This window comes from Achroia grisella, unplaced genomic scaffold (assembly GCF_030625045.1).
Source record: "Achroia grisella isolate CSIRO2021 unplaced genomic scaffold, CSIRO_AGI_Agris_v1 utg660, whole genome shotgun sequence".
Taxonomy (NCBI): Eukaryota; Metazoa; Arthropoda; class Insecta; order Lepidoptera; family Pyralidae; genus Achroia; species Achroia grisella.
In genome coordinates, this window is record NW_026712984.1 from 1,575,153 (window position 1) to 1,597,915 (window position 22,763).

General features: G+C 33.6%; 2 protein-coding genes across 2 annotated transcripts in view; one reads left to right on the forward strand and one right to left on the reverse strand.

The window, feature by feature from the left end:
• LOC131849896 (uncharacterized) overlaps positions 1-22,749 on the forward strand; it is a 152,174-nt gene extending 129,425 nt beyond the window's left edge. Inside the window, exons 86-105 of the mRNA XM_059200034.1 lie at positions 20-292; positions 1,255-1,378; positions 1,749-1,876; positions 2,287-2,363; positions 2,548-2,619; positions 4,399-4,431; positions 5,377-5,451; positions 6,709-6,880; positions 7,185-7,302; positions 7,594-7,703; positions 8,174-8,296; positions 8,532-8,649; positions 15,848-16,059; positions 16,393-16,550; positions 17,566-17,672; positions 18,111-18,273; positions 18,917-18,985; positions 19,493-19,849; positions 21,030-21,122; positions 21,421-22,749. Of these exons, the coding sequence (XP_059056017.1) occupies positions 20-292; positions 1,255-1,378; positions 1,749-1,876; positions 2,287-2,363; positions 2,548-2,619; positions 4,399-4,431; positions 5,377-5,451; positions 6,709-6,880; positions 7,185-7,302; positions 7,594-7,703; positions 8,174-8,296; positions 8,532-8,649; positions 15,848-16,059; positions 16,393-16,550; positions 17,566-17,672; positions 18,111-18,273; positions 18,917-18,985; positions 19,493-19,849; positions 21,030-21,122; positions 21,421-21,601 (2,763 nt within the window). The 3' untranslated portion in view covers positions 21,602-22,749. The remainder of the gene's footprint in view (positions 1-19; positions 293-1,254; positions 1,379-1,748; positions 1,877-2,286; positions 2,364-2,547; positions 2,620-4,398; positions 4,432-5,376; positions 5,452-6,708; positions 6,881-7,184; positions 7,303-7,593; positions 7,704-8,173; positions 8,297-8,531; positions 8,650-15,847; positions 16,060-16,392; positions 16,551-17,565; positions 17,673-18,110; positions 18,274-18,916; positions 18,986-19,492; positions 19,850-21,029; positions 21,123-21,420) is intronic.
• LOC131849897 (protein wntless) lies at positions 11,074-13,712 on the reverse strand. The gene has a single exon (XM_059200035.1). The coding sequence runs from the start codon at positions 13,580-13,582 to the stop codon at positions 11,948-11,950; it is 1,635 nt and encodes a 544-aa protein (XP_059056018.1). The 5' UTR covers positions 13,583-13,712; the 3' UTR covers positions 11,074-11,947.
• Positions 22,750-22,763: the final 14 nt, after the last annotated feature.

Consider the following 22,763-nt stretch of genomic DNA (forward strand, 5'->3'; position numbering starts at 1 on the left):
AACTTGTCATCGTCACCAGGCTGAAAAACTACATCGCTCCGTCAACATGCTCCTCGAATGGCTCTCCGATGCCGAGACCAAGCTCCGATTCTCTGGCCAGTTACCTGAAGGTGACCAGGAGACGTTGCAACAGATAAGAGACCACGAGCGGTTCATATACGAACTCAAAGAGAAACAGAAAGACAAAGAAGAAACCATCACTCTAGCACATTCCATATTGGGCAAGGCTCATCCAGACGCGGTGACGGTCATCAAACACTGGATCACGATCATCCAGAGTAGATGGGATGAGGTGAGTTTGTTTTACAATTGTTTAACAATGTTTGTATATATACTGTATAATATTGTATAAATTGTTTTTATAATATGTATAATATTGTATAAATTTACATGTTTGTATAAATACTGTACTCTTGTCTGAACATAATTATTGAATTGAATGACAATGAACGATAAATATATTAACAGTTCTTTCTGTCATTCAATTACGTCACGTACAATCAGTAATTGGTTACAATTTTGTTATATGTATTGAATACAGATATATTATCATAGTTATTTAAATTTCGTATGTGATAAAGTATATAATTATCTATAATTATCAATGTATGGACTATGCATTTTGATTAGAACTTAATCGTTAGTATTATATATTTATGTAACGTACTGAACGTGATATATAAATAATATATAAATTATGAGTGGAATACATAAACCTCGCGTGCTCGTAGCACAAGTTTTGCCTATAATACGGATTTTCTCAAAAGCAACTCCTGGTCAGGTAATTGCCTTATCTTTATTTAATATTGCTGTGGTTATACTGTAGTTTCACTGGACGAAACCACTGGTACCACTCATGTGTTACCATTCCGTGGGAAGTAAATAATGCATTGACACATACAATATAATTAGTTTTAGCTATGAATATATTGATTCCATCAGACAGTTGGCCTGTATCATATATTTTTTTGGAATATATGATGAATATGAAAAGTGCACCCGTCTGCGTTTGTATTATACGCTACCGGAGTACCAATAGAGGATGCTAGAATGAGGATGAAGTCAGCTCAATTAGTATCACCCATCGTGGCAAATTCTCCAGGAATTAAACACGAAGGTTTCAAGTAGTGACCGAGTAGAGGTTAACCTGTACAGTACTAGTAATGGGGTTACTAGTCCCATAACTAACAATGCTCTCCCCCGCCCCTCGTATTATATATTAGACACCAATTTTGATGATTGAATGTTAAACAGGTATGGCAGTGGGCAATGCAGCGTGGAGGCAAGTTGGAGACGCATATGCAGAGCTTGAAAGATCTGGATCTCGTGCTGGAAGAGCTGCTTAAGTGGCTCATCGGCTTAGAAAGCACTCTGCTATGTGAGTATTAAGAATATATTTATTTTTATTTAAATGAAATTCCTGGCAAACAAGCTGACGGCCCATCTGGGTATAACCATATTTTGAAATGAACTAAAAAAAACATATTTTTAGATAATATTTTGTCATAGATTATATTGTGTTGTTTTCATTTGTGTGCGTAAGTAATTGTGAACTATAACAGTAAACAAGCTTATGGGACGTTTATTTGATGGTAAGTGGCTCATTATGGAGAACTAAGGCATCGTGCTTGGTTACTCTGTAATTTCACTGCCTATATACAAAGTATATTTCGTTATAGTATGAGACGAATTAGCACTTTACGGTTTGTGAGGAGATATTCAATATAAATAAATAATTCTGCATTTAGCCTTGGAATCGGAACCACTGCCGGAGTCTATTGAACTACTGGAAGGACTGATCGAAGACCATAAGGTGCTAATGGAACACACGCAGAAGAGGCAGAACGAAGTCGACCGCGTCTGCAAAGCGTACCAGGTTAGTATAATACAATAATAATTATAATTTCAGTAAAAAGTATTCTAGGTAATCGAGGATATGATCGTCTCTGGGCCGTTCGTATTTGTTCTTTGTATTCAACATCAATGACAAGCAAGCTGATGGTAAAAGACTACCATCGTCTATATATATGTGTAGCAACATAGCCGTCACGTGATCGTATGACGCCTTCATGCTTCGCCAAAGGATTAAGATGTATTATGGCGGTAAGACCCGCCTTTTGAAATTCATTTTCTTACTTACTTATTATTATTAAATAAATAAATTAAATGTAGAAAATAAAATATAGTTTTCCAATAAGAAAATAGACCAAATTTGTTAGAATAAAAACGTCTACATTCTTACGATTGTTTATGGGTGTATGTCTAACATTATATTTTTAATTACAGGTCAAGAACCAAAGCCAAGGACGCGAGTCGACTCCAAGGAAAGTGTCGGCCAAGAGCGCCACCAAAGGTGCACCTGGGTACGTAAATTTGAACACTTTCATAAGAAGGTACAATTTCGTAGTTTATGTGTATTGTTTTTGTTATATGTTCTCTCGTTCATTTATCATTTTGTTTCCGTCTCTCACGTGTCATGCGCATTCATCGCACGTCCTCACTGTGGCGTCATTGCATGGTATGTCGCTTGGAACCGTGTACGTACAGACGTGGATCGCAGCACGACCTCAATAGAGACAGATCTGTTTCACCTGATTATTACGGCACCAGACGTTACAGGTGTGTTTTTGTTTGTTTCTTTAATTTAATTACGTTATTTTATGTTATCCTCTAATTTATTTATTTTTCTGTACTCTATTAAGTTAATTCATTAACATTTTCACTATTTTCTTATGAGGTAAACCGGAATGATAGTGTTATGACTTCCTGTTAAGCTTCGAGGTTTTACAATCTTTTTCCGAGTGTGGTACAGTCAGAAAAATAATGTATGTGTCGAATACAGTAGCAGCAGTAACCCAACAAGAGACCTTATGAAAAATAAGATATTGAAATTTCTTAACTGTTATTAACTGCTTTATCTAAAGTATAAAATAATTGCAATATATCAACAGACGATTAGTGTATAGGAATGATTTATACATTTGTTTCTCCCGTTGCTTTGTCACACAATCCAAAATATACATAAAGAGACGTTTGGATGATTTAAGATTAGCGGTTTTAATACTGACAGTATGAAAAATAAGAAAATCTACTAACTATTTACCAGGAAATTACAATGGTATCATTCTCTACATTTTGCCACTCACTACGATTTCTCGTAAAGAATATATGGAACCAGAAGCCAGTGGCAGTATTTTTGAAGCTGTACCACGTTAACCAAGAGTCAAAGTGGATATATAAACTACTGAACCAATTTTCTATGAAATTTGACTCGGAGAATGTAATTTGAGTTATTTTAGTTCAACTTCCAACATACCTCAAAAACAAATTCATTTTTTAACCTTTAGATCTCCACTATGGTTCTTGAAAAAATTTGTGCAGTTTCTTGTAAAATCCATGGCTTTTCGTTTAATACATCAATTTTGATTAGATCGATTATAAAAGAGATCATGTATGTATGTAATAAAGGTATCTGGTGTAAAAAGTTACTTTGTAATACCAATTTCAATTATTTAGAATCCCTAAAGCATTTCGTTTTGTTTTAATATTGTATAATGATAAAACAGTACTTTTGTCTCATAATAATATAATTTGAAATCAGATACATACATAAATTTCTAAGTATTGAAATTGGGTAGGTATAATAAATGTTTCATTTTCTCTAGAAAATGTTATGTCATCGTGAATTAACTGGTCTAATGCTTTTGTGTCATTTTAATCAGTGTTATCTCAATTTGTCGTTAGAAGATATAATTAATCAAACAATTGTTTTGACGACTCGGTGCAGAATAAGGAGCTAATATAGCAAATTCAGAGCTAGCTCTGAAGTTGTTACCAAAACCCTTGTTAGTATAAAAAACATTTTTTTTAATTATAATTTAATAAAAAAAAATGTTTTTTTATACTAACAAGGTGTTTGAAATTGATTATTTGAAACAGACAATTCCTTTCTAGTACTATATTACTGTTATAAATCTTTATTATATTTTTACCTGGGTAGACTTGGATATGGAATGAATTTTTATTCATTATGGGTACCACAGTCAAGGCTTATTTCTAACCCCAAGTACCTTACTTTGCCGTTTACCCTAAAAATATAAAATATTCGAAGCTACTCACGATACTTTGTAAAGTTAGCTCCTTATTCTGCACTTAGTCTCATATTGTTTATATTATTTGTCGTTGTGCGTCACTCGTCATGTTACAATGAACAGATTAGGCCGGCAATATACAGTCGATCAGTCGTCAGGTTACCCAGTTAGCAACTCCGATTGGCGCCAATCGGCGGCTTTATAATATCATCTAGCGACAAATTATATACAGCTTTGTTATGCTCTAATACCTTGTAAATGTGGCTTTCTGTCTCGTTCTTATGTCGCACTCCCTTCAACACGGCAGATCCCGGATACACAGTCGAAGTAGGACAGGAAGGTTTGATCAATTTATTTTAGGGTTGTCTCTTTTTAGGGTTTTTAATAGTAGCAGTAGATGTGTGCGGCTTTGCGTTATTGTAGATTAATAATTGTGTTTTTGAATTATTATATATTATATGTATAGCATGAATATTAGTGATATTTTCCCAAAAAAATATGTAACTAAATAAGTAGTACTTTAGTAGTTTTAACTTGGATCTTTTTCTTCTCGCTTTCTTGTATGCAGTCGATTTGGATTCTATTTTAGGTAAATATGTATTTTTTATGTAGAGTAAAAAAACACATTTTTGTTTTCAATTTTGATCAGATCAGAATATCTGTGTACAAATTTTAAAGTAGAAACAATCTCATTATATTGCTTATAGGACAATTCAAGAAATTATATATAATAAAAATATTTTCGAAAGAACGTTTTAAAAGTAACAAATATATAATAAAACAACTGTTTTTTTTAAATATTTTAATGTTGTATGGGAGTATTTAAAATAAAAATATGCATGCTTAATAACACTCAGGGCTGCCAAAAGCACTTTTAACTAACTTTTAACATTTTCACTTGGCAAATTAATCGTTTAAATTACATTTACGTTTAAACATAGGATGTAGTACTAATCATAACGTCTGGTTTAATGTGGTAGTTTTTTTTTTTAATATTTAAAAGGAAGCATATAATAGAAATTCAGAGGAATAAAATGACTATCAACAAAACGCTTAAAAAAATCTTATATTATTTTTCAAATTAAACATAAAAAAAGTTCAGAAATTCAAACACAGATTAAATAAGCTACGGCTTATTAGTACCTAACTTAAAAAGTATGCTTCCTGAGTAATTAGTGACTAACAAACAGTACGGGAACTAACAGCGCACCTTCACCGCTAACCAGGTAATGTACTAACGTGTGGTGATGTGATGTTGTTTGTAATAATGATGCGTGTGCTCCAGCCGTGTGAGCCCCGGCCGGGACAGTCCAGATCGCAATCTACCACACTACGGCCCGAGGTTCCCACCGAAGGGAAGGTAAGTCGCTTCAATTACCCTGTTTTGATTCACTTGGTTGCTGGTGTTCCGCGATCTTCGTAAGGAATCGTATAGGAGCGAGTAGGGGACCTGAAGATCCCTAAGATCTCTGTGCTTCGATTAAAGAGCCCTATACAGGTTTACTAGCAAAGAGTATACCATGCAGGCTGCCAGTGAAATAGTATTCGTGTTCGTGTTTCCTCGAGAAATAAAAGGAAATATTTTAAATATTGTGTTAAAAAAGTATATTCTTCGTACCATTTTTTCTCTTGTTAAAAGTGTACTCTGTTTTTGGCATGGGACATTACCTTTACTACTAATTTATATATTAGTTTATATTATAAAAGAAAATATACGTTACGTACGTTTTTTTATACGGATTAAGTGAACACAAACCTGATTAAAAACATATTTTTGTATAGAAATCTATATTGCACTACGATAATATTATTAATAAAACAAAAATTCCAATCTCTTGTCTCTCTATAATATCAAAGACGATTTAATTGAAAATCCAAGTGAATTGAAATCTGTCCTTATTAAAATGTGTACGTCACAAAAAACCGTCGTAACATCTTAGGCGATGCGATGGTTAGCGTTGATGCGACTTACATATTTTGAAGATACCTATTCTACATTCGCTTAATAGGGTTAATGTACGCTGAATAATTTTAATAGGACGCCACTATCTATAAGCGATGCTTTTGTGTATTTATTGAGCTATTTGTGACAACTCTAAATATATGTTATTTGGATTGAATTTGAATGTATTGCAAGTAGAATGTATTCTTATTAGATTTATTGGTTTTTTTTTATGAATTTGGGTTAAGCATGATATAAATAGAGTTCGCAGTAAATTAAATAGTACATATATTATTTATAGTCTAAGTTACAACCACGTGTAATATATACTAAATATAATATAAATATTAATTTGAAAATACAACAATATCAATTGTCTAATTTTCAATACAATGTGGGTACTTATTCTGAAAAAATGCAATATGATTATTAAAACTAATATCTTTAATTTTAATGAAGTAGCTATTCTCAAGTTATTCTATTAATTAGTAAATTAATTGGGTTAATTAACTTCTCTATAATATATTATTTTTAAAACTTTTCAAATGCTTTATTTAAACATCTAGAAATACACACGTTTTAAATAATGATTCATTTATAATAGGAAATTAGTACATTTACAGACGAAAAACCTCCAAATGTAAACAAACTAATATGAACATTATGTTTATGCAGCAAAGGCGCAGAACCGGAGTTCCGTTCACCGAGAGTCAAACAACTGTGGGACAAATGGCGTACAGTGTGGCTGTTAGCGTGGGAAAGACAGAGACGACTACACGAGCGTCTCGCTCATTTGAAGGAACTGCAACGAGTATCGAACTTCAGCTGGGATGATTGGAGAAAGCGGGTAAGTGGTCTTTGTAGTGTCGGATGCTGATCCGAATCCGAAGTTTCAAAGAAATTTAGTGAAAATCGTAATATAAATTTTCTAACGAGTTATTACAAACTTATGTTCAAATTCGGTTGCTATAATATTTGCTTTGCTTTATACTTTTACTCCAGTTAAAGTAATTTTCAGACTAGTCAGTACAAGAATATAAACTAGAACCAATAAATATATAATATTCTGAATTCGTGTAATCTACAGTGCCTTCTAGTTCATAAACATGTCCATAATTGTATCGTTTTAAACTCTTATAATTTGTCAACAGTTCCTGAAATTCATGAATCACAAGAAGTCACGTCTGACGGACTTGTTCCGCAAGATGGACAAAGACAACAACGGCTATATACCCAGGAACGAGTTTATAGATGGCATCATCGGCACCAGTAAGTAATATTCTCTCCATATAGCGCCATCTAGTCCCAAAGTACGCAGAGCTTATGTTGTAGATACTAGACAACTGAAACAACTAGGTACTTAAATATTTTTTTCTAAACATAAACGTAATATACATATGAAACTACCAGACCTGTACAAACAACATGAATACAAGTTTGTACCATATAATGGAACCCGCCACCATCGAAAGTAAAGGAATTGGCTAATCCGTTAGACCATGGAGCCCGTTATAAGATTGTAGATTTAAACTCTTTATAATAAAGTATATTTTCGTGCAGAATTCGACACATCCCGACTGGAGATGGGCGCGGTAGCGGACCTATTCGATAGGAACGGCAGCGGACTCATAGATTGGGAGGAGTTTATCGCCGCCCTCAGACCTGACTGGGTAAGTTTCTCTAATAGACAATTAAGTAACTAACTATTTTGCTGCGATTTTGATGATTATTTTTGCAATCCGTTATATTTAATACATACATATACAGATTAAAAAAAAATTATTTATTTATAAAATTACATGCTCTTCTCAGTGAGTATTACAGTACAATACCAATGCACTCACCAAGGAATAAAACGTATGCAATACATACATTAATAATAATACTAGTGATAACAATAAGGTCATAAAAAAAATTAAAAAAATAAAAATAATAAAAAATAAAAACAGCAACTATACAAATTACAATAATATCAATAATCTAGAAATATTTAGTATATTTCTTACTGAGAAATAATTCATTTTAACCAAATTAAAACTGTTATTTAAAGTACATGTACAACTTTTTATTGAAACAAAGAAGCTATTTACTGCACATCCACCTATAATATATTTATTAAATTGTGTCTCATTGTACATAGGTGGAACGGCGTGGTCCCCCCACGGACGCGGACAAGATCCACGATGAAGTCAAGCGGTTGGTCATGCTGTGCACATGCCGACAGAAATTCCGCGTCTTCCAAGTCGGTGAAGGCAAATACAGGGTGAGTTGCACTCATATTAAACCGTTAAGTTGCTGGTAACAGCTTTCCGTGTCTCATATTTTTTATGTAATTGGGATGGCAAACAAGATGACGGTCCCAACTGACCGTAAACGAAAGTCGTCATTATACTTGACCAGCACTACAGAAAAAAGTATCACTATTCAAAAGTGGTTAAATTTCAAGTATATTTGAATAAAGAATTTTTATATTTTTTAATTCTGTTCTGTTCTATCAGTTCGGAGACTCGCAGAAGCTCCGTCTTGTCCGCATTCTGCGGTCGACCGTGATGGTCCGTGTCGGCGGCGGTTGGGTCGCACTAGACGAGTTCTTAGTCAAGAACGACCCGTGCAGAGGTATGTACAAATCTAGAAAATTAAAAAAAGAAACAACAGCTCGTGGGTGTTATCCTTACTACGATATGCAATACATATACCTGTTTGATAACTCTGAATTTGACATAATTTATTGTTTGTAACTAGCGGAGACCCGCGGCGCCGTCCGTTAACTATTTTCTATATGTGAAAGAATATATAAAATTAATTTAGTATTAATTGAGTTTATACATGACAAACGAACTAGACAATATTTTTTAGCAGTAATGTTAGTTTCTATGTCAGAATATAATAGGTACAAACGCTATGTACCATATAATACTAACAGTATTATGTTACTTTCTTTAAATTAAAAAGATAGTTTGCAAGATCATAAATCGTTACTATAGTGTTCACTTATTTGTTATTTATGTCTTCTTGTATGTAAGTTGTTATCGACATAATATCGGCTCGTTAGCCACAGCTCCACGTCTTTACTCCGCGGCGCTTGCGCAGGAAATCCCTCCCCTCTTGCGCACGGCGGCCCGTGTACGCTCAACTCGAGACGATAGATAATAAACTGCTAGTGTTTCCACATACACTACAGTTACCATATACTGGACTAATTTAGCTTTATAGATTAAGCGAGTAGTTTTATAGTTGTTTGTTACTCAATCACGTGACTACTTTTTTTATGTAATTTTGTACAGGGGATAGATCGTACATTAATTATAATATTAAAAAACACTTTTAGTAATATTTCAAGCGAGCAAAACCGCGGGTCTAAGCAGAAATCCGTACTCTAATACGCCTATAAACTTTTTTATTCTTTACATAATCTCCAAATAAGACATTTCAGTATTAATATGTATATCATATTCAAGGGTGATGATTAATATGTAATTTTAACTCTTTTTTCATATTAATATGGATTAAAATTGCATAAAAAATAATAAGGAATTCGTAGTAAGGATGGTGATACATATATTACTATAAATTGTAACATATTTGAGTCATATAAAAATTAGTTTAACTAAAATTATTTTAATACGAAATTTGCTATTACAAAGATAACTGATCTTTCTAAATACCTTCTTACAGCTGTAGTCACAATTCTTTAAAAAAAATTGCATTTTTACTTGTCGAAAAAATGCAAGTAATAATGTTAATTAAGGACTCTATATTAATTTTTAAAATTATTTTCATTTTTCAATTATTTTAAGTCGACAAAGTGCGCCTTTTACTCTCAAACGTATGCTTGTTGGAAGTTTGACTTATGAAAAAATGGTTACATACATATAATAGAAGATAGTGTATGTCTGTGAAAATGACTCAAATATGTTTAATTGAAAATGACAATAACATCATTCTAAATATTTAAATTAGATCTAGGCCATGTTTACACCTTTCGGTTTTTGCTTATGTTACTTAACTTTCTAAATTATTGTAGTAAAAAATCATGTTTATAAGAATGAAAGTTATAACTTTTAAAAAAGTTGTAAGTTACTTTGTTCATTTTTTTTTGCAAATCTGGCAATAATATCCTAAACGAAATGAAATTTAGTTTATTTCAATCAATATTAATACTATTTCATTAAAAATTGTGTTGTGATCTAACTTATAAGTGTAAACGCGGTCTAATGCCAAATATTAATATTATGACAATTATTTTAACAAACGCTGACGCTTTTTAGTAGAATGATGTTGTTGGATACAATTTTAAAAATATATTATTAAGTATTAAGAAAATATGTAGGCAATTGTTAATAATATTCTTATATTATATTAATGTCAATTGAATTCAATTTGCTTTATAGTGTTATATTTTCATTATATCAGTCTGGGTGTAGTTGCAATTATAATTTCTTTTATAATTAAAGACGGTGGAGAATTCTTATTTCTCTACATTCTGAAAGTCTATATAGTTCATTTCAAAACGAAGTTATTTTGTGGAAGTTTAAAAATAATACATTCTATCTGCTTGTCTTCTCTGTCAGTATAGGTGTCTATATCTATATTTAAATTACTGATTATAATGACTTATAGTATTGATGCCTACATGTTTTCTAATTTAAGAAACCAAGATAGATATGTTTTTTAATTAGTTTAAGAAATCTATAACGCGAAAATTGTAACGATTTCTAGATTTATTGATTTGTAACTCTTAAAGTCTTGGTTTCTAATAAATATAATATGATTCTGCACTTTATAATTTCGTCTAAAAAGTGCTCTTATTGCGATTTTTGCAATTTGTTATTGCAAATATTTAATATTACTTTTTATATATTCAAAGTGTCAATCAAAAACGTTTCTGATAAAATGTGTTAACACAGTAACAAAAGGGAATTAATAAATTTGTGATGTCCCTAACCAAGTATAAGGCAAATAATTTCACACTATTTTAGGAAAATATTTGCCATCCAGTTTTGCGTCTAATAACAAAAATAACCAATATTATGAATTTAATAACTTTATTAATCAATTATATATCTAAACGAATTACAAATCCCATATGGGCTACTAATAACTACAATATTCGAGTAAAAACTTACAAATAGCGTACATGTTAGACAGATGGCAACACAGTTATTATAAAATAAACCTAGCAATACTGTTATAGGTAATACGAAATAAATCTATCACAGAAAATATAAGTAAAAAATGTCACGAGATTTTGAATGTAATTTGGTTATCAAATTATAATGACGACTTAGGATCAATTCCGAAAAATAAAGTTTGAATTTATTATCTCTTTATATTCAATCAAGTTTTATAGATAAATTTGGAGAATATTGAGAATCAACTCCAGTATATTTATGTATATGGTTTATATACTAGAATCTGATGACCAAATCACATTCTTAAAGCTTACAACGCACATAATTGGAAGCACTGTCTGGAAATGGTCAAGGTCAAAAAACCAGTTGGTAATATTCTGACTCAGACTTTACAATGAACTCGCTAGACGCTGATTTTAGGTAGTTACATAAAAAAATGTTTACAAATTCCATAGCCGCCGTAAATAATATTCAAACTTGAGATCCATTAGTTTAATATTAGTCAGTTTACAGTTCTCCATAGCACTAGAAATCTACGGAAAGTACATTAAATGGTTATTGCTTCATAGATTATATAAATTAAATATAACCTAATAAGGAATACATTTCCATAATAAACATATTAGTACAAAACTTGTTCCTTAAATAAATACTGTTAGAGTTGTTTACTTTACCAAAACTGGATAAGATAATTATGTCACTATTTCCCCTGAGACTAAGTGTTACTTTATCATACAGTTAAGCAACACTGAACTATATTTCAGTTTTAGGACAAATATAATTTAGTCAATAGTGGTTTTTCTTATGAAGGAGGTTAGAGAGGATATCTCACTGCTACCCTCGCTGGGCATTCGATTAAATTCAATCTCCTCGCTCAAATTCTGGGTGTCTGATGTGCTTTCAGCTGTAGGCCAATGCTTGTGACTTGGTGCATATAGCACTAGCAAGGCAAATATGTATATGTTCCACATTCCATATACACCAGTGAAAAATGCTGATGTGTATTCGATTTCAATATGCTCATCCCATTTCCACTGACCTTCAGCAACTTGTCCAAGTATAAAACCAATCACTGTGAGTGCAGCGCACAATAATGTAGCCAACATGAGGAATTTAAAGCGATAGATAATGCCTTCATAGTGCAATCGCCTCACTGAGCACATTGTGGGCAATGATTGACGTTTGTTAGATATATTTATGAAAACTTGCCACACTAAATAGCATAAAAATATGAAGTAAACCCCAGTTGATATGCCAGCCAGTATGATGAATGTTAGGGCGAGATTGGTGCCTATATCTGTCACCCATATGGAGTAGAAGGGATTACGAAGCTGCACCCCGCGTTCACACATGTCAAAGATGAATAAAGAAATGCAACCCATTGCAACTGCACTTAAATGCCTCCAGTACTGTTTGAGGGAGCTCTGCACAGATACATCTTGTATAAGCATGTGCTCCCCTGCAAACACTAGCCAAAAAGAGAATAGCATTGCATAAAACACACCCTGTCTTATATCTCCAAGTAACAACATAAACGGAAGGTCAAAGTGCAATGTCAGATACTCAAGTGGCATATTAAGTAAACATAATGCTAACCCCAAACATAGCAACATCTTTTCAAGTAATACTGGCTTTCTTTGTAACATGTGAATGCGCCTCCAAAACCATACAAGTATGGCTATGATGAATGGGAAAAATGCAGTTTTTAATGATAACCAAACCTTTGTAAATCCTCCATTTTGATTGATGACGGTCAACCATATATCTTGTATGTGTCCTATATTTGTGTTCATATCGGGGCCATCAACGGGCAGTCTAATGTTGAGCAAATAAAAGTCATGGTATAATGAGCCGAGTTCAAACAATGGTATCGCTGAACAGTTGTGTAAATACTCATCCATAGGCACATCTATATCGCAGTCGAGATGACGCTTTTCTACAGACTGTGTGTACAACTTCCATTGATCTTCCGGATCACCCTTATTTCTGTACGCGAGTCTTGCATCTATAGTAACAGTACTGCGCGGCTTTATTTCCATCTGAGAATGATACCTTATGTCGACTTGCAGCACTCCAATCAAGTTTTGTTGCCATCTTGAATAGTCTAATATCTTGCTTTCGCGAGGCACCGGCATTTGGAACGCAAAAACGATGTCCGCCTCAGAAATGTCCTGATGCAAGTTCTCGAGGCGAATTGTTTGGCACGAACCGCGGCCACGATTGTAAAACCACTTTGTCGTGTCATTTTTAATTGTAGAAGTATCTTTGCAAACAGTTCCGAGAATGCTTTGTGCGTTTGCTGGCATGGGCGCGACCAATCCGCCGATTAGAAAACATGTTATTTGACATAACAATAGAAAACTCATTAAAATAGCTAGCTTACGCCCGCTCAGGTTTTCAATTATTGTGCCTGACATTTTAGCAGTTCAATGTAAATTAATTGAAACACGAAATAAAATTAACGAGACAATTCCATTGTTCTTGTTTTCGACGCGCTTCGATCTCGATTTGACATGCGCTGTTCACTGTGTTGCCCGTATAAAGTAAACGCGTTACGTTACAACCGTTACGAAACGGTACTCATAAACAGTTGTATAAAATAACCGTTTCAATGTACTTGTTTATTAATAGAATTAACAGTAACATATGTTTAAAAAATAATATAAATATTATTGTAAACAAAGTAATTTGAATTATTTTACATATAAAGAAATTTATATGTATTCGTATATCTATTCGTTAATTATTATTGTCACGTTCCATTACATTGTAAAACATATTTATATAGTTAAATAAAAATATTGCTAGTACCTACCGAATAGTACCGTATAGCTAAAGTAATTATCGAAAGTCCACAATAAATTAATGTTGCTACTAATTTACTAATTCGTATTCGCTTTACCCATTCCAAATACCCTGGTTCCTTTATAAAAATCATTGATTTACGTTATTTTTTATTTATATTATTTTATGACCCTATGATATCCCCATTACATAAAGTAGTGTCATTAGTGCTACCGCTGCCTGATCCGAGCAAGCCGGAGCAGCATGAAGCTTGTTGCCCGCTCGGTAAGATGTATGACCTGCATTCGGAACCAAAACATATATTTTGTTTAAAACAATTTCATATTATACATGCACTATTTATTATTGGTTTATAGTTACCACTTGAAATGTACAAAAAAAATTTTGGTTCCAAAGCGGGGCATTAGTCATTGGTGTGGCTTTAAATTTATTTTCGCCGTAATTAAAATAATTTGCTCTATTTTCTGTGTAAAAAATTGTCATTATACATGTTTGGTGCTTTTGTTGTTGTTAAAGGAGCTTATATTTATATAGACAATAATATTATCATCAAATGTGTAGAATGGATTGTAGTGTGTCACATTGACGGTAATTTCGAATGGAATAGCGGTATATTTTATTTATTATAATATTTTGCTTTTATATTAGTTGTAACAGCATGATAAAATTTAATTTATTTAAGTACAATAGTTTATGAAGTTTATTTAAAATAGTAGTACATACCTACTAATTTATATGGAACAAGACCAAGAGTAAATCAATTTAATGTTTATATATGTATAAAGTATATAATGTTTTGTATGAATGAAGTATATATTTCAGATTCTGATTTGTAGATTAATCTAATCTTGTTCTTGATTCATATTGAATGCGTTTTGGGTGAGAGATAACTAATTGTATTTTATATTCCTATTCCTAACTGCACACAAATGCAAACATATCCAATTTTGTTTTGTTTTTTTATTATTGCGTTGTTTGTTTATGTTTGATATGTTCTGATTTTGTTTGTTGTTTTTTTCTTTTCCTAACAACCATTGCACGCTGTCCTATTTTATTTAACACTTTACGTGTTATTTTCATACCATCCTCTTACCGAACGGTTTTCTTTGAACCCCTCCCCATCCTGTCCTTTTTGTGATCCCGCGCACTGGACGCCGCCCGCATGCAGCCAAAGGACGCACCAACATCGAACTGAGGGAACAGTTCATCCTTGCGGATGGAGTATCACAGAGTATGGCAGCGTTCCGACCGCGTACGCCCCGCTCTAACACAAACACACCTCCATCCACCGGACCTATTACAAAGGTAAGTAGCTACATGCTGCTACTACATTATATATTAATAAACTCTTCTCTCCTACAGGATAGAACATAGTTGTATTTCGCACATATACCACATAAAGCGCACTGTAGTTGTTGGAGGGAGCATCGGTTTGGGAATTCATTTTTGGCTTTTCTGTTGCAATTTGTACATGGATTATTATATCCATATGCAAAATGCAGTTTCGTGAATATAGCATGTGTTGAGCTCGTAGCGTTTGGTCGTATTGCATTAGTGTGTTCAAGCTATGCGTTGATGCACAGGCTCGTGTAGTGTTTTGGTGTTGTTTAGTATGCCATTCATTGGACCCACTGCATTGGAGAGGTGGCACGTCAACGCATACGGATTGTATGGTAATGTATTTCGTTCATCCTCTCCCGCTAGTCCCATCATACCTGCATATCGAAAAAAACCGCGTCCGTCGATTAAACGTGTGGACTAATCGTAACAAAAAATCGCGTTCGGCAAAAAGATTGGCACTGTGAAGACACATTTATAAAGTACGTGTTCCCTGCCCTGCCTTAATCAGTCTCCCGGTTTTGTATTGGTGCGTTTAGCTGAGGAGTTTATGGAGCAGCTGAAGCCGATATTTGAGGCTTTACGGCAACGGGAAGAGCTCCCGTGCTCGTATCCACTTCACGTCGGCTCAACACATGGCACTAAACAGGCGTTCATATACGGCCACTCAAGATCTCAAGGTTCCACGACGCCGGGTGCCCACCACTATACCCATCACCACGGATATCAGCCGTCACCAGGATACCATTGGGTAAATGCTAAAAAGGCTATGTGTTAGTGACGCGGTTTGTTTGCACTTACAGTTTAAAATAATTAACTGCTCTTATTAATTTGTGGTATAAGTTGTATTTTGTTAATAATATTAGTTAATAGCAATTTATCGTCAAGTCCATTATTTCGGCATGCTTGTATACCTATATTTAAACTGTTAGTAACGTGTGCTGTAATTGTTTCTATCAATAACTTAATCTCATTGCACTTGCATTTCAACTGAAATCTAATGTTATTACCAACACAGTTTAATTGAATATTTGTAATAAAAAAACAAATTGTTATACTTTTTACAAAGACACAATATGTTCAGGTAAGGGAACGTACAGTACGATCGGTTCCGATGTCGGGCGGTGGTGTAACCGGTCGGGCGTCGAGATCTTCCCTCAGCGCCGGCACTCCAGACTCTCTAAGTGACAACGAAGCCGCTAGCGGCCTCGGAGCGAGATACAGAAAGCCTAGCGTACCCAGGTAAGTTTATAAACAATAAACAGTCAGTTTAATTCAGTACTATACATACGTATATACTATATATACTATAGTTTACTATATGAAATACATATAGTAAAATATATATATACAAGTATATGTATATAAGTGTGGCTGTAAGTGTGTGTAAATAATAATCAATCAACAATCTATAATCAATGCGTCAGAAGTTAAAGCGGTATTTTATGGTCCATGGTGCTGTTTGTGTATTTTTTATATAATTAGAACTAGCTTTTGCCCGCGGCTTCGCTCGCGTTAATTTATCTTCACCCCTTCGGGGTGGAATTTATCAAAATCCTTTCTTAGGGCATCTAGTGATTAGATTTAACATTTTTTTAAATTCATTCTGCTATTTAAGCAAGTTTTCAGAAATAGTTTTCTAAATATTTTAAGAACCGAATGTCTTTACAAACTTTGTCATGATATAATATAACAGAATGGCAGTATAGTTGTCACGTTAATTTATCCCCTTAGAGATGGAATTTATCAAAATCCTTTTTTAGGAGATGCCTACGTCACAGTAGCTTTATGCATGCAAAGTCTCAGCCCGATAGGTTTAAAATTGACAAAGTTTCATATAAACTTTCATCCCCTATTTTATCCCTTTGGGGTAGAATTAATCAAAATCCTTTCTTAGCGGATGCCTCGTCGTAACATGTACCTGCATGCCAAATTTCAGCCCGATCCGTCCAGTGGTTTGGGTTGTGCGTTGATAGATCACTATTTCAGTCACCTTTGAGTTATATGTATTTAGATAGCAGACAAGGTGACGGCCCTTTTGTCGTTTAGCGATGATTGCTTTCTCGTAATAATCGCTTTGGCATCTGGCTTATTTTTTTATTTGAGTTATACACAACATCCAAATTTGTAATTAGAATGGCCAAACAGAATTTTTTAATTGTTTTTAATTGGTCATCTGTGCATATTCAAAGGGCAAACAGATCACAATAAAAATCAACGTCAACATTATATAATATGGTTATTATTTTTGTGTCAGATCAACATTAACACCCGGCGGTTCACGACCAGGCTCAAGACCAGGATCAAGAACAGGGTCGAAACCACCCTCGAGGCATGGATCAAATCTATCTCTAGATAGTACAGGTAACATTACCATTACATTATTTATATTAAGTATTAATACAGTGAACTGCGTATAAGATAATATGCATAAAGGTAGAATAAACTCAGATTAGATGAGTGATAGTAGATCAGTAGATGAAGATTACATATTGCGTCGACATCAAATAATGGAATGAAGTTAAGCTCTTTTTCATATTGATATTCCTAAAAACCAGATGAATGTTTGATGTTAGAACATGCTAAAGCTGAATGGAGCAATTTCGATACTGCTGCAAAATACGTTTTTTCTTTTCTATTGTGTTTATAAGCACTGAATAAATAAATATCTTTTCTTCCTTTCAATTAATTCATATAAAATATTTAGGTCACTCATACACAAGAAATGTTATAAATTTTAACATACGATTAAAAAACACAAAGGTTTTGATATTTTTTAAATATTAAATTGGTTCGCTATAGATGAAGTCACAACGCCATCGCGCATACCAATGCGTAAAGTGACGAACACGCGCGCATCTACAGCACGCGCCGCTGCTACGGCCAGCAAACTCGGTGTCAGCACACCCAACGGCAGCTCCAGACCTCGCACTCCGACTGGATTCTTAACGCCAGCAAGTGGAAGGTAGGTTTCCTCAGATTTACATTACTTTAATTCGCATAGATAGAGATAGATTGCCTAGATTTTTGATGTACAATAAAAATTGTCACAGATGAAGGGAAAATCATAAACATAGTTGAAGGTTAATATACAGGAAGGAAGGTCAAGTTGTTTGTTCAAGAAGTCTTTTAATAAAATTTACGAATGTTAATTTTTTTGTCTGTTAATCATTTTGCTGTCATTATTAGCCATTCTTAAATGTGTCCAAGAAATGGCAAATTCATTATTGTGCTTGATATGAAATCTGAGTAGACTATAGGGTAAATTGAATTTGGTAACCTTTAAAAATTTGGTAATAATTTCTAGCTATTATTTATATTATAGGCAGTAGTTTAGATACGCGATGAAATGCGTATTTGACATTATAAAATTTATCTTTATCTATATTACTAATATGAATAGTTAACTCTTTGACCAATTAAAAAAAAATAACAAGATTCTATATTAGATCGTTCTGTATGTTTTTTTCGAATTGTATTAGACATTATCGAACCTTAGTGTTGACCAACCAATTTGTTGACACTTGTTGTTGTACTTATCTTTGTTAATAATAATAGGTAATATTTATAATATAATTATACATGGTGTACTGATAACGCACGGACAGGTACGGTAACGGAGCTATGTACCGCACATCCAGTATACCCACACTGGCACCCGTGCCGCCGTTACTGAGGTACACATTGACAGTTTGTTCATGAGTGGTTTGCCGCGCCATACTTGCGATTAAAATATTTAAACTTCCAAATTTTAACATAAATTTTCAAATGTATTAGTGTCTTGTATTTAAATATTTTGATCGCAAATCGGCCAAATTATCACAGTGTGGAAAAAGCACTTGGCTTCTTACGGGTATAGGTGAATGTAGTGAAGATATATAGGTACTATAGGGAAAAAATGGGCGCACTTTAGTTCATGATCACACCACAAATGCCGTTTGTTGATGTACGTTATGCGTTTGAAGACGTTGTATTGCAACATCGTGGTGATGGGAATATCATGATATCAAAAATAAATTCATATTACGTAGCATGTAAAAGTAGTTAAAATCCAGCTTGCAACGAGTGACTTCCACTAACAATATAAATATAGTATAATTATATACGTAATATATATTATATACTTAATGAAATTTTCTTTTTCCATTCCGCATGCAACGATTACGGAAACGGATATATAACAGCTCAACACATTCCCAGCCATCTTCTTTGGCTTCTGAACATCCCAAATCTATTTCACATAATCATCCAGCATTCCAAACTCAGGGTTCGACTAAAATTCCCGTATATGTCGGCCCACGTTCCCAGAGAACACCGTCCGTCGAAAGACGTATGAAAAAGTCAAAAATACACTCCAGAGAAACCTCACAAGAACCTAGCCCAACATCCCAAGATCCTTCAAGGAAATCCGAGCAGAGGACTCCAGAAGATGATTCCTCATTGCTTAGCATTTCGGGAATGACGAGCGACAATGAATATGAGAGTAATATAAGCGAGTCAAGCGGCGATGCGTCAAAGCCCACGCAACGTGATGCCAAAGGGTACAGGCTTGTAGACTGCTAGCTTCCATTTCTGCTCGATAGTTTTGATTGACGCTCCTGTATTTTGAAGATCGTTTTGATGTCATTTCTACTCAGGCACTTCATATATCATTACAGTGAAATGTGTTTTATCAACATCAACAATTTCAGCCGTTCATCTGTTCTGCTTGATACGTGTCCCAAATTCATTTATATCACATCATAACTTGTCACCCCAATATCAACCCCCTCATTAATAAATCATTTATGCTTGCGTGCAATATAATTTGTTTGGGAGAACGATGAGATGATCCATATCCAGCATCCTTTCATATTACAATTTGCAGCATTGTTAGCGACTAACTGTATCTGCTTAAAATGTTCATAATTATGTCCTATTCATAACTACATAAAATTAAATATACTGTTTGTTTGCACTGGTCTGTCTGTTTCCACAGCACCTCATTCATTAATGCTTTGTTTAACATCTCGATTTGTGTCTTTAGATTTAATTGTTCAAATTTTGCACCTAAACTAATAAGCTATATTTAATAATTAGGTGTTTAAAAATGTACTGAAAATATATTGTACTCACAATCCGACAATACAATTATTTATTCATATATAAATCTGATTGTATAATTTTACCAAAGTAGACTGTAAAAAATCATCTGCGTGGATACCTCAGTCTCACCTAATATAAGCCGCCAAGCAGCTTGGTCTCTTAACGGTTTTGGTTATAGTGTGAAATTATAGAATAAGAGGCATGACATCTTAGTCCTCTGAAATGGCAACGCATGAGTGTATTGCTGTTCATGAACACAGGGTAGTAATAACCCTTAAAATATTAATTTCATAAATTATTATATAGTACATTTTTGAACATCTATATTTGCTATTTGCATTGTAACTACCTTAAAATATATGCTTAATATAATAATATGGAAACACACTTGTTTCTATGTTATTATGTTCAATATCCTTTTTGCTACTTTGTTAATGCACATGAACTCTTTTCAAAATGTATTCTACTTTATTAAACTTATTAATTTCCTTCACCATTTAAGTTTTTACCTTGCACTTTTTTTTTAATACTCGATGTCGCGTGCATTGACATTGGCTGTATAATATCGTATAATCTTCTCTGTTTTCTTTTAACTACATAATATTTTTTCTTATGTGCTCGCTAACACCATCTTAGGAGTGGATCGTTTGCCTCTACCGAAGGACAAACGCCCGGAAGGAGTCGCATCCCTCTATTAAAGGATCACCATACTAACTGTAATCTCAATAGGTAATTACATTACTAAAATACATTGAATGTGCTTTCTATTAGTTTTAGTGTATTTCGAAATGTTTTTAGAGTATCTATTTGTGATTAACAAAAGTGTGTTGTAGTTCGTAGATGGCCTTACACGCGTGACGTAGAATTGCCTTTTATTTGATTTCACTGTCTGCTAATTGTCAACTATTATAGTTATACATGATTGATATTGAAGGTTTAAATTTTTTTGGGTATTTGGATTTTTTCTGTAGTTTGCATGGTTTTGAGTTATGTTGGAATGAGAATTAATTCATTAATATTACAATAGGCAAAGGACGCCGTCGGGAAGTACGACACCCGTCCGTTCAGGGCAGACGACGGCCGTGTCGCGGCTGCTACGGAAGCCCTCGGACGCATCCGACACTGCAGCGCCCACCACGCCAAGCTCCCGACGCGGAACTCCAGCATCATCTCGAACTACGGATAAACGCGAACCATTCCGATTGTAGACGAAATATTAGAGAATCAAAACGTCCACACTTGAAAAGTATGATTTTTAAAAAGTGATAATTTTTTATATTGAAATTACTTTTTGAAAATATATTTGTGTGCCGAATTGAGTCTATGAACTGCTAGTCGCTTTGAAAATTATTCTATTTGACACTTCTTTTGCAAATTTTTTATATTGTAAGCGAATATATTTGTAACATATACCCCACCTGTAAACAAAATAAAAATCTTTTATGTCATAGCGGCTGGCATTCATAGAGGCAAGTGCCCATATTTAATAATAATACTAACATTGAATTAACCAATTCGCGAATTGAGCCAAGCTTAAAAACGAATTTGCGGATGTGGCTTTTTAGTTAAGTGAAAACAATAGATGGTAGTAGTAAAACTTAAAGTCTGCACTTGTTGCCTTGTATACCTATTTGTTTTGTACAAGCCGTGCGATTATTGTGCACGTTACAATATTTTATTTATTTTGTGCTGTCAGTATTCCCAAGTTCTGTTTAATATATTGAGCAAATCGTCAAACTTTTTCAATGTGAATATATCCCTTCTTATTTATTATCGACGTTGCCATAATTGTTAGTGTATGTTTTGTATGTAAAATACGTATTTGGGTCTCTCTGTAGAGACTGGGAAAAGTGTGATTTTTAATCTGTTTTGTAATATTTTTCCTTTAGGGACCATTTTGTTGATTAAATTATTGATAATAGGCGATCGTCTGTTACCGCTATTAGTGGTCACAATTTCGGGCACTTAGTATCGCCAGACTAGGTGTTTCGATAGAACCACTGATTGTTGTCACCGATGATCATATTAGGTGATAATAGTGTTATTTATACATTATTATTTTGTAATGCACAATCATGTTTTTTTCGTATAGATCCTTTTTTTTTGTGTTCATTATTATATGTTACGATTTATCACTATTACTTTATTGTACATTTATGTATGAGATTTATTATGTTTAATTGCAAAATTTCTTTAAAATCATGGGAATAGCATGTCTTTAAGAGTTGTTATTGTGACTATCGCCAGAGTCATGATTGCAACTCATTGAAAATCTGCTCATAAAAAAAATGTTTAATTTTTAAGTGATCTAACTGAAGTACACTGTCCCAAAAAGACATTTACTTAATAATAAAAAGCTAAGGATACATT